Genomic DNA, 13,346 nt, shown 5'->3' with positions numbered 1-13,346 from the left:
TATTTCCTTCTTTCACATCCATGTCCTAAGCTTTAGGAATGATGAGAGATTTCTTATGTTTTGATTTGTCCAAGTTATGTATCTGTAACCAGATTGAAGAATCACATTTTGTTATAAATTAACTGTATATACTTGCAGTTGTGTTAGATACTCTGCTTCTTACTGTGTTTCTAGATGATCTTGGGCAAATCATTTAAATCTTTATTTAGGGGTTTTAAAGGTCTATCACATGGTCAATATCCCCAGATTAAAATTGTTTTTAGGTTTTTTACCTGGTTCTTAGAAGAACTGGATTGTCCGTAATGGATAGTATTGGAGTGAGGCTTCTTTGAAGTTTCTGAAGAGTCCTGACATAATTTCCTTTTAGACTTGTGGGCTGTTCTGCTTACTATTAACCGGTGGTCACTTACATCAGCTTCTTTAGTTTGATCAACTGATTGTTGCTGCAGCAGTTGGGAATCTTCCGTTTCTGTGTCTGATTCAAAAATGTGTGGTGGTCTTTTCACTTTTAGTGACTCGTGGCCTTTCCCTAAAATTTGTGTTATGTATTTGCTTGTCAAATTTTCTTTTTCATTCACTTGGAAGTCAACAGCACTTTTTATTACACCTAACTTGTTACTTGACATCTGAAATACTGAACTATTAGGTAGTTGTTTAATTTCACTTAAACTCATGACCGATAATTTTCCACTAGAAGGGGGATTTTCTGTCATATTTTCAAAGGACTCAGTGTTTTTTTCTTGCAGAGATCTAGAAGTCTTCATCTGAATGCTGCGATTAGATCTTTTTTTAATAGCTGGATCTAAATTCAGTTTATCATCCTGGATCACACTAGTTTTAAGTGAAAGCAACTTAGATTCTGTAACAACATGTTTTCTTTTCAGGTTGTCAGGTTCTAAGATATTTTTGTTCATCTGTAATTGTCGATTTTTGAAAACTGGTATGAATTTAGGGGCAATATTATGTTGGGAGCTAAAATCTGCGTCTTGAACTTGAGTACTTCCTCTGTTGAGCTTTGGTACTTCCAGATGTACTTGTGCTGCCTTGTCAGGCAGGGATTTCTTTCTGCTCTGAACAGATTCTGGCTGGAGGTGCAGAGTTGAGGACACATAGGGCTTCGGCTGGCTGACCGAAAGCTCCATCTTGTGGTCTGTGGCTACTGAATGAAGTGGAATACTTTGAGCCTGGGCAGGTCTTGTGGCAGGGGCCTGAGCCAGAGAGGACCTGAACTTTTGTTTAGTGGTTAGATTAGGCGGCTTGACTTTCTTTTCCTGAAAGGATAAAGATTAGGAAATTTCGAAAATGTAATAATGTCCTTAATGGAAAAGAAATGATATAAGATATCATCAAAATAAGGATAAAAAGTAACACTACAATACATAGAACAGGTAAAGAAAAACAAACAAATGAGCCTTAGTGAGGACATGTGTATATTTCTTATGATTTGTATCCTTCTTTAGATACCATCCTTTCAAGGTAATATTTTAAGATGAAGTTATATTCTAAATTGTATATAAATCAACTATAAAAACTATACCCTTAGCTGCTACCATCGTCGTCCAAATGTGCTCGTTCTGCTGTCTCTCTCAGAATGTCTTTCCCTCTTCTCTCCATTTTTTCCCTCTCAACTTCCCAAGGATCTTCTATCAGTTACTATTTGTCACCAAAAAAATAGGACAAGGTAATGCTCTTATCTTTTAGTGTGCATGTTCAGTCTCCCTAAGTAGATACTAGATTCTTTGAGGGTAGGAACTATGAGTTACTTATTCTTACATCCTTCACATGCTTAAATCTTTCACACAGTTACTAACAAAACATTTACTCAGAAATTAAATTAATGGAGGAGGTGGTTGCATCTACACTACGCCTTTCAGAACAAGTAGGATTTTGAGTATAGGGCAGTGACTGTGTCTTAATCATTTTGCAATCTTATTGCCTACTAGAGTGCCTGGTATCTGGAAGCAATTCAGCAAGTACTTGTCAAACTGACTTGTCAGATACATCAAAAAGAAACAAGTGTTCATAGTCTTCTTAAAAAATTGTTGTAGAAAAATATAAAGCATGAAATATACCATTTTATCCATTGTTAAGCATACAATTCAGTGGCATTAAGTACATTCCCCACTGTACTTCTGTTGTGTAATCATCACTATTTCCAAAACTTTATCTTTATCCCAAACAGGAACTTCATAGTCTTTAAGCAATAACTTGTTTCCTTCTCCTCACAGCTCTGGTTACCACCATTCTCCTTTCTGTCACTATGAATTTGCCCACTCTAAGTATTCCATGTAAGTGGAATCACAATATTTGTCTCTTTGTGTCTGGCTTATTTCATTCAGCTTTTCAAAGTTCATCCATGTTGTAGCACATGTCAGAATTTCATTCATTTTTATGGCTGAATAATATTCCATTGTATGTATATACCACATTTTGTTTATCTATTCATCTGTTGCTGGGAAGTGCTTATGGTCTTTTAAAATACATACCTATTAAGTCTTAGTGTCTGTAAAAGAGAGACATGTGACAATAATCGGAAACACTGAACACAGAGTTCTTTTCTCACCCTCTGACATAAAAAACACACAGATTCACACCTTGAAATAAAATTAAAAAAAACAATCTGGAACAATATTCAAACCAGAACAATTGGTTTTTCTCTCCCTTACTGGAGATTCAGTTGTTGAATATAGTTGGGAGGACAGTAGGACAGAATTTTAGGAGATAAGAGTTGTGAACAGGCAGAGGAAAAGTGAGTGAGTGATCCACTTACTTATTAGGCAAATCATACCAAAACTTAGTGGCTTTAAACAAAAATAATTATGTTTTATCTTTAATGATTCTGGGATTTTTTAAAAAAAATTTATTTTTTGATTCTGGGATTTGACATGGTTTAGCTAAGAGGCTCTCAGGCAGTTGTGGTTAGATGACTCTGGGGCTGGAATCACTTCCTCACATGTGTGATGATCGACACTGGTTGTCATTTGGAATACCTACAGGTAGCCTCTTCATGTAGACTGGGATCCCTCACATGTGGCATAGCAACTGTCCCAAGAGACAGGAAGAAACTGTTTTTCTTTTAATGACCTAGTCTTGGAAGTCATGTAGCATCACTTCTATCACAGGCCTGCCCAGATCCAAAAGGAGGGGACATAGACCCCATACTACAATAGAAGAGTTGTCACTGGTCAGAAGGGCATGTGGCTGGGTGACCTTGTAGCCACCTTGAAAAATGGAGTAGAATGTCAGAGAGCAGTTGGTCTCTTACCAACTTCAAGCCTCTGACATCATAGTACAGGTGACCTACAAAAGGGCTGGTGCACTTGGCAATGGAGATGCATACAAACCCGACGCAGGATTTAGAGAGCTGAAGGAGGAGATGTGGTCAGGGTAGATGGAGCTATGGCCCAACTTCTGCTCCACATCAACAAGCTGCCATAGCTTATCACCATGAGACTGAGTTGCAACACTGGCCTCACACAGACTTTCTCTGTGTGAATGTAGCTCTTGCTTCGCCTCCACCTTCCCAATCACGTGCCACCCTAAGCCAGAACGATGTAGGAAGGAATTCAAGGACACATACCTACAGCGTACTCAGGTTGACATAATACAAAGTCACCACAGAGAATAACGCTCCTTCTCCCACCACGGCTATTCGTGGGAGAAGTGGGAAGTCCCCAATAAAGTCCTGGGTAAGGTTTGGGTGATGCTCAAAGTAGGTGACTGGGTTCACTTTTGTCTGTAGATTTCTCAAGCTGGAGTCCTATTCATGTCAGTGAGGCAAGAAGATGCCCCTCTTTACTTCCTCATAATTTGCAGGGGCACAGAAGAGGAACTAGCCAGCTTTCATGACCCTGAGTGAAGTGATGCAGAAGCTAACTGAGGAATGGTTTATAATGCCAGGAGATTGCTAGGCTGAGTGAAAAAGCACGCATCAAGAAGGGGTTTGTATTGTTTGATAGGGCTGCTATAACAAAGCCACCACAAACTGGGTGGCTTAAACAACAGAAATGTATTGCCTCAAAGTTCTGGAGGTGAGAAGTCCAAAATAAAGGTGCTGGCAGAATTTGGGCCATGAGAAAAGGATGTGATCTAGGCCTCTTCCATCGATTTGGAGATGGCCATTTCATATTCACATGGCATTCTCCCTGCAAATGAGTCTGTGTCCAAATTTCCCTTTTATATAAGAACACCAGTCACACTGGATTAGGGGCCCACATATGCCAGTATCTCATCATTTCTGTAACAGCCCTATTTCAAACAAGGTCACGTCCTGAGGTACTGCTGGTTAGGACTTCAACATGTCAATTTTTTTGTGGGGGGGAGGGGTGCACAATTCTACCCATAACAGGGTTTGACATGTAGCGCTAGAGAAATTCAAGAGGGGATACAGCTGTTCTTCTGAAGACCATCTGTACAAGGGAGCTAGAAGAACACCTTGTACACCATCTTTGTCAAGATACCATGTGAGACCAGCAACATCAGACTAATGCAAGTCAAGAAGTTAATGCCTGCTCTCTCCCCTCCACTACTCAGCTGTGACTGTGTGATGGACGTGACGGATACGGTGGACTGGTGTTCAATACCCATTCCACCCTCCTTCTAGCATTCCTTCTAGAGCCTGGAAATCTAAAATGAACATTTTCTCCTTTGCAGCTAGGGTTCAGGATGTGATTTAGGATCAACCAGTCAGATGCACTCATAAAATATTTGGAAGAAAGAAGTGAGGTAAAGCCATACTTCTGTAGTTTCTGCTGAAAAGTTTACTTATGAATGCCTTTGGTTTTTCAGTTGCAGAGTTAGCAGAAGCCCAAGTGTCCACTCACCAGCTTTGCAGGTGTCTGGAACAGAGCTTAGGGCATTCATTCTCCTGATGTGGACCATTTGAGGCAAACACACCAAATGCCCTCACCCTATGTAGGCTTTCCCCTGTACGTAGATGCTATCACGGGGAGAATAATTCTTAAATTTGAATGAAATTCTACCTCAAAAAGATGTTTTGTCATAAGCGGCTGAATCATCTTAAAATGGCTAGACTGAATTTTTTCCATTTGATGAAAAACAGGTCAAGAACTAAGTTGAAATCAATTGTAGAAAATCAAAGAACGTTTTTAGACCCTTGTTTTTCATAAACCGTAGTAACTGTTAAACAATATACCTACTACTTGAGATACCAAAAGAAAAACTCATTCTAGGCAGATTCATATAAGAATAGATTATCTGTATTTTGATATAAAACTTATCTAGAATATGTATCTGAAACGTTTATATTCACACCCAGTTTCATCCTCATCTGTCTCTCAGGAATATATATCTGGTGGAAATAATTTCCAGGAGCTTGTTTTGCTCCCTAGCCTGTCAATGTATTATTTACTCATTCTTTCAATTTCTAAAATATAGTAAACAGCCCAAAGGGGGAAACCTCTTCTAGGTTTACATTCAAAATTTTAAAAAGACTACAAAAAGGGCCAATGTAAACAGCAGATGAAATCATAAGTAATTCACAGAACTTAAAATACTTAAATTGTCAACAAACCAAAGCTTTGTGAGGTCATAACCTAACAAAAAAACGTATGCTTTACCACATTATTACCATTATTCTGCCAGGTGTCAGTGTGGCTTAGTTGACTTTTAATTTCTAGAACTTTACATACAATTTATATAACTTTGTACATTAACAGAAAATTATAGGGAAACCAAAAGCTTTAACTTATATTTAGATATGAATGGACATCTAATGGAGGCCTAGAATTAAGGAAATTGTTAAATGAAGCTTGAGGACTGATCAAAATGATGGATCAAACGTGTTTTCTTCTATTAAAATTTGGTTCTGTGTCTTGTACCACCTGAGTGTTTCTTGATTAAAGTCCAACCAGGATTCAGTTAAGCTTAGGATTTAAGTACAGGTTTGGAGGAAATATGGCGCTTGGAAGAATGTGTTAAATTTAAAGACATGACACAACAAGGAAGCCATCATTCAAATGCAAAATATGGGACATTTTCCAGGTAAATGATCCAGTTTTCCCAGCAAATAACTGGCATAAATAAAAAGGAGGGGAGTTTGGAATGTTATTCAATAAAAGAGATCTAAGAGATAGAACAACCAAATTATGTGGACCTTGCTTGGATTCTGACTTAAGCGAAACCTCTAAAATAAATCTTTGAAATAAATAGGGAATTGCAGTATGAACTGGTATTAGGTGATATTAATCAATTATTATTACATAATATTTTTAAAAAGCTCTTATCAGAAAAAGACACATACTAAAGTCTTTACAGATTAAAATAACAGCATATCTTGGATTTGTTTTAAAATACTACAGTTTACCCCCACCCCAAAAATCCATCAAGGAGGAGCCAGATGATAGGCATACAAGAGTTCGTTATACTATAGTAATTTCTTTTATGTATCTTGGAGAATTCCGGTAAGTTAAAAAAAAAAAGCTAGTTTGGCTAAGCACTCCTACTAATTTACTTTTTAAGTCAGTTGAGTTTTATCAAGTAGTTTGATCAATTTGTTTTTCATTTTTTTAATTTATTCTTTTTAGTACTTAGAGCTAACAAGGTTGTAACAATAATGGGAACTAACATGTACTGAGAGCTCAAGTACAAGGAACTGTTCCAAATAGGATTATCTAATCCAAAAACAAAACACAAAAAACCCTATGAAGTACTGGGAAGGAAACGGTGATGTGCTGCCCAGATCCCCTTCAAGAAAGGGCTGCTCCCCCGCTGCCAGGGTACTGTCAGCAAACCACCTTTGGCAGTCAGCCCCTGCAGAGACTGCCTCAGTTATGGAGACCCACCTCACCCTAGAACCTGCCTGTCTCCAGGTGGCCCAAATCCAACGACAGATGGAAGAGGTATAAAGGCCTGGCTATTTTGGCCAATGCAGAACCACTGTGATGGACCGTTTTAGCCCCTGTGCTCCTCAGAAGGTTGGCCATGGCTATCTGGCACCTGCTTTGCTTTTGACTTCTCCCTTTACCCATTCTTCTTCCTTCCCTGCTGTCTGTAGGTGTTGATTCCAAGGGCACTTCTCGATAAGCATCACACGTACTGGACTCCATTTCAGAGTAGGCCTCCTAGAGAGCCCAATTTGTGACAGGTGCTATTACTACCACTGCTACTATGCCCCATTTTACAACTGGAGAAACTGAGGCACAGGGAGATTAAATAACTTGCCCAAGATTATACAAGTAGTAAGGAGTTCAAACCTAGGCAGCCTGTCTCTAGAGTCTGGCTCTTAACCACAAATCTAAACGTTTTCCAATTCTAGAACTAAGAATCTATTCTTTGGGTTTCAGTTTTAATTTTGCAATGTATTTAACTGTGTGGCTTTGGTTAAATTACTTGAATGCTGTGAGCTTCAAGTTTCTTCTTCTGCAAAACTGAGAAAACAATTTTTTACCCCAAGAGTCTATTTTGATGATTAAGTGAGAAGGCACAGAGAAGGCACTCCATAAAACTGAGGAGAAATTCTTATTGTCAATGTACCAATTGTCAGAAGCAATATAAAGACCAGAATTTCCAAGTAAGTGTTATTTTACATTTAAGAAGCAAATTTTCACAAATATATTGTCTGGACTCACCATTTTCAAAAGAGATGTAGGCTGGAAATATAAGGTATTCAATAAATATATTCAATAAAAATGCATGATGTAATGACATATCTTCTAAATTCCTCAGATTTGGACTTGGCCAACAACTAAACTTTTTAAATGTTATGTCAGGGCAAAATTTTAAGATTCATAAAGATCATAAAGCTGTCAATTGGTATTTGTCCACGCACACTCCCTTCTAAGGAAATGGCCTTGCCTTATAGCACTTGATATCTTGGCTGTTATGTTTTTATAGCATTTATATGAGGTGTTAGCCCCTAACCCAAGGATACCAGATCCACAGGCTGGCTAGTGACAGATGGTGTGACCTGGCTAGAAAAGATAAGAGGGATCTATCAAATACTGGCTCTGGTGAATTTTACTCGAGGATTATAAAGAGAATGAAGCAAGCAGTGTGGCAGCAAAAGCTGAAAAAAACGCCATGAGGCATAGTGTTTGAGCCGTAGCAAGTCAACACCACATGAAAGCCTAAATCACTGGAGCAGTGGAAGCTACAATAAAACAAGACGCTAGTATTATAAGTCAAGAAAGGAGACTCAGAAGACACAGAAATATTCAAATAATTCATATTACATTCCGAACTGTTCAAATTATTCAAACCTCCGACTTTCCTTTTGATGAAAACACACATATTTGTCATTTAAAAGAAAGATCATTGTTGAAAAATTTAAATTGAATTTCCATTTGTTCTTCAAAAACTTCCCTTTTAATTTTGTTTCCTTTTGACAAAGATATCTTATTCTATTGAGTGTGAAGATAGGCCATCATATTTTCTTCATCAATATTGCTTAATTGCTACTTATTCTTTTTTTCATAAATAAGATTTCACTTAGCATATCATCTTACAATGAAAATGCTACCATAATTCAATTTCTATAAATGGAATTATTCAAAGGCTTTTTCAATCAATCAGACTCAAATGACTGAAGTGGCAGAATTTCAAAGAAAACTTGGATTTGTATGAGGCAAATGTTTCCAAACTATCCTATACGATCATTTATTCTTTGAAAAAACATTTAATGAACACCTATTAAGTATCAGGAACTTGGAATAAGATGAATATGCTCTTTGCCCTCTAGGAAGTCATGTTAAATTAGAAGAAATAGCACAGTAAACAACTACTACCATAATACCAAGTTAAATACAATAATAATAATAATAATGACAATAACAAATGGTTAAGTACAACAATGACAAATAGTATTAGGGAAACACTGAACTGAGAGAAAAGACTTATAGCACAGTGGATAGGTAGTCCATCACTGAAGGCAAAAAGTGCATAGCATGTCTTAGAGAACTTGGTAGAATATGATATCTCTTACCTGCAGATACAGTTTAGTTAGTTCTTGTGTGTAGTACAACGGTTTAGTTGTCATCTTTATGGGAAATCCACATATATGGGGCAGCTTAGATTTTAAATCTGAAAGAAAACTTTTCAACACACTTTCCATATCTACCCTTGGAAAGAACTGTATGGGCTGACTTCTGATGCAACTGAGAGGGTATCTGAACATTGTTAAAGAACAGTGGGAAATTTTCTGTAGATAGAAGACAGCATTTTTTAATGGAAGTAAAACGGTCTTAAAAGGCACACAACTAAATCCTAAATATTTTATGTATTGCTTATTCCATATTATCCAAAGCTATAGAGAACGTTTACTCACAGGAATCTTAACTGCTTAAATTTTAACACTCACAATAAAGACAACTCACAGTACCCTTACTATATGGCTTTCTACACAGACTGGCAAACTAAGATTTATAAAAAAAAATGACTTATAAAATGATACTATGACCTTTATAGATTATAAAAATAAGTGTTTATAGTAAACAATAAACAGGTTGCATCTCCAAGAGCAGTAAAAATTCAGTACAGAGAAACAACATGTATAGAGTGTACTCAAGCTCTAAAAGCAGTTCTTTGAGAAAAGCATTTACTTTTTCTGATGAAAAATATTCTGAAGACTTGGAATAATGTCTTAGCATCTAATGAAGGGGAAAAATTGATACCTGTCAACCTCAGTTTTATATTAAGATTTGGGTTAGGAAATGCAGAATACAGAAAGAGAACATTAGGCTCCTCCCTCTTCCATTTGGAAACTCCAGCTGGTCAGAGTATAAAGAGACAGAAATGGTGAAATAAGTACTAATTAAGATGGAAGAGTTTCACCTGAGCACTTGTGTGCTTTTTGTATGTTGATTTTTAAAAATAACATTAAGAAAAATATTTTCTTGAATCAATGGGGTGCATTAAATGCAACTCAAATCCTCTAAACTTTGACCGTAAAATCAAATGCTCTGAAAAAAAAATTTCATTAAATGACTAATTCTTTTAATTCTACCCTTTCAGTAATATCCAGCATGCCACAGGAGGGAGCCCTTGGCTAAGAAGCCTGCAATTATTTTCTTACTTTCTACTAGGAATCATGTAAACATTTTTCCTATCTAGTCTAAAGTTTCTTCTGCTGTCTAAATTGTTGCAGTAGTGTTTAAGGGGAAAAAATATTTTTATTAAGCTCATCCTCAAATAAAAATAGCAAAATTCTAAGGAAAACAAAAAACACTTATTCAGATAAAAAGAAGTAGAGGGAAAGTAGCTTCATTTGAACTTAGAGAAGGTTGAAAATGATGACATCAGGGCAGGAGTAAGCCTGGATCGTAAGGCGGGCAGAGAGCATCTGTAAAGGATATGTGAAGATCCTTCCTCCTATCATTTTGAAGTAGATGCTGCAGTATATTTTAGTAGTTCCATAATTTTCTGGAAGCTTATAGCTATACTAAAAATTAAGAACAAAGTTGAAATTCTCCGGAGAAATCTAAACTTAAGGTTAAATTACAAGAAGTAAAATCAAATAGCTACTAATGTAATATATGTTTCTATTCCTTACCAGGTCATCCCAGTGCATCTGGAAATCTTCATATGAGTGAAAAGGACAGTCAGGGGGTATGGTGTGAAGAATACTTATTATTTGTCCCATTTTCATGCTATAAAAGATAGAGGTGGTGAAGTATTATGAGCCAATGCTTACATACAGTTTAACTATGTGATTTGGAAAGCATTCAAAAATTTTAGCAACTATCAACACATAAGTAAATAAGCTACTCATTTGCTCCCAGTTCTAAATTAACATTGTACTAAATTCTTAACAACTAGAATTGTTAGAAAAAACTAAGTTGAACTGATGCAAACAATAAGCCAGTTATAAACACAAACTAATGAATACAGTGTTGCCACATAAAGGTATGCCTGGTAATTGTTAGACTTTAGGGAGAAGTCTGTTAAGAGCTGAATGAATCAGAGTCAAATCTTGTTCCCTACCTACCTTTTCTTGGCTTCAATGACCAAGGCATTGTGTATATGCTGCTTGAAAGTTCTTTTGCCTAAGCAGGTTAAAATTTCATGCCAATAGTCATATTTATGTTAATAATAAGTCATTTTTTCCCCTGAAGACAGTACAAACTTAAAACAGCTCATATCAAATGATAATGAATCATTAATTATATGTACAAGTTCATAATATTCTATTGATATTATTATAATAGTTGTAATTTTGTAATGAGATACCTAGAAATTTTACTGTTTTAAAACTAGGTCTAATAAAAATGTAAATGTATATCAGAGGCCTTTAGAGTCGTGCACTTTAAGATTCTCTCTCTAAAGTGTACTGTGTTTATGTGGTCTGTTTAGCACAGTTTACCAAATAGAGTAGCATTTTTGGCTTATCAGTATAGTCCCAGGTACTATGTATACACAGTAAAATGATGCTCTCCCTTCATGGCAGTTTGAGGTTTTTCAAGCTGTTTGCTGACCCAGAATGGGGAGCTGTTTGAGTTCTTGTTTCTACTTGTTATTGTCAGATTCTATATATATATTCCCACTTTTAATATATACATTCCCACTTTTAATCATGTACTACTTGCCTATAGTATCTCCTCCAGGTAAAAAAAATTTGTTAAACTCTTACGTAAATTAAAAAAAAAAAAGTAGATAGATATTTTAATTTTTTTGGCCACATCCAGTGGCATGTGGCATCTTAGTTCCCCAACCAGGGATCGAACCCGTGCCCCCTGCAGTGGAAGCACAGAGTCCTAACCACTGGACCACCAGGGAATTCCCAATAGACCTTTTTAAGCAGTTTAATTGAGATGTAACTCACATACCATACAATTAATTAACCCATTTAAAGTATACAATTCAGTGGTTTTTAGTATATTTGCAGATATGTGCAACCATCACCACAGTCAATTTTATTTTTGTTTATTTAAAAATTTTTTGGCCATGCCACGTGGCTTGCAGAATCTCAGTTCCCCGAACAGGGATTGAATCTGGGCTGAAGCAGTCAAAGACTGGAATCCTAACCACTAGGCCACAAGGGAACTCCCACCACAGTAAATTTAGAACATTTCATAATCTCAAAAAAAACAAAAAATGAGTTGAAATAAGGTAGTTTTTTGGTTACAGTTTTATTGAGGTATGATTGACTCTCAATAAACTACATATATTTAAACTGTACGACTTGGTACATTTTGACCTATGTATGTACCATGAAACCATCACCACAATCAAAATAGCAGACATACTCAGCGCTCTCCAAACTCTCCTTGTAATCCCTCCAATTCTTCCTTAGTTTGCATTTTCTAGATTTTTATATAAATGGAATAATACAATATGTACTATTTTTTGGTCGGGATTCTTTAGTCATGTTGTGGTATCAATATTTCATTCCTTTTTATTGCCAAATAATATTCCATTGTGTGGATATACCACAGTTTGTTTACCTATTCACTTTTTAATGGGCATTTGGTTGTTTCCAGTTTTTGGCTATTACAAATAAAGCTGCTATGAACATTTGTGTCTTTTTTTTTTTAGATAAATTTTAATTTTTTTTTTATACAGCAGGTTCTTATTAGTCATCAATTTTATACACATCAGTGTATACATGTCAATCTTTGTATGGACATATGCTTTCTTTTCTCTTGGGTAAACCCCTAGGAGTAGAATGGCTGAACTGCATGGTAAGTATATGTTTAACTTTTAAAGACACTGCCAAACTGTCTTCCAAAGTGGCTATACCATTTTACATTCTTCCCAATCATGTATAAGTTTTCCAGTTCCTCCACATTCTCATCAGTATTATATCAGTCTTTTTAGTTTTGGCTATACTAGTAGGTATGTAACAGTATCTTATTGTGGTTTTGATTTGCATTTTCCTAATGACTGCTAATGATGTTGAGCATCTTTCAATGTGCTTACTTGCCACCCATATATCTTTTTGGTGAATTACTTGTTTAAATCTTTAATTATTTTTTAATTGAATTGTATATTGTTGAATTGTAAGAGTACTTTATATATTCAATATATTATGTATTCTCAGTAAAGCTGCTTTGTTGGATATATGTTCAGCAAAAAAAAAATGTAAATGTATAACAAAATTATTTTAGTAATTTGATGGCTTCTGTATGACAATATTGTTTCAATACCTTTTTAAAGTGATAATTCAGTTTCAAAAATTCACAAAAATGGTTTATACTTTTGCACATATCAATGTTGAAGCAAAATAAGAGACAACTGCTATCTTGAACCCACCCTAGATATTACAAATTTAAATCTCACCTTGGCAAAACATAGCACCAGTTGCTCAAAATCGAATGTCCCGTAATAACAGCATTCTTGTTAGTTTCAAAATCCTTTATAATACTTTGAGAAATATCAAATTCTCTTAGCTT

At 35.9% G+C, this 13,346-nt stretch overlaps 1 protein-coding gene across 1 annotated transcript in view; it reads right to left on the bottom strand.

The window, feature by feature from the left end:
* Nucleotides 1-25: 25 nt before the first annotated feature.
* Nucleotides 26-13,346, bottom strand: part of CUNH18orf63 (chromosome unknown C18orf63 homolog) — a 29,842-nt gene continuing 16,521 nt past the window's right edge. Inside the window, exons 7-12 of the mRNA XM_027118865.1 lie at nt 13,234-13,343; nt 10,508-10,604; nt 10,311-10,396; nt 8,942-9,125; nt 273-1,271; nt 26-82 (exon numbers count right to left, since the gene is read on the bottom strand). Coding sequence (XP_026974666.1) covers nt 26-82; nt 273-1,271; nt 8,942-9,125; nt 10,311-10,396; nt 10,508-10,604; nt 13,234-13,343 — 1,533 coding nt within the window. The remainder of the gene's footprint in view (nt 83-272; nt 1,272-8,941; nt 9,126-10,310; nt 10,397-10,507; nt 10,605-13,233; nt 13,344-13,346) is intronic.

Source organism: Aethalodelphis obliquidens, unplaced genomic scaffold (genome assembly GCF_003676395.1).
Source record: "Aethalodelphis obliquidens isolate GAN/ISIS:26980383/991018 unplaced genomic scaffold, ASM367639v1 scaffold19, whole genome shotgun sequence".
Taxonomy (NCBI): Eukaryota; Metazoa; Chordata; class Mammalia; order Artiodactyla; family Delphinidae; genus Aethalodelphis; species Aethalodelphis obliquidens.
This window is presented reverse-complemented; position numbering and strand designations above follow the sequence as displayed.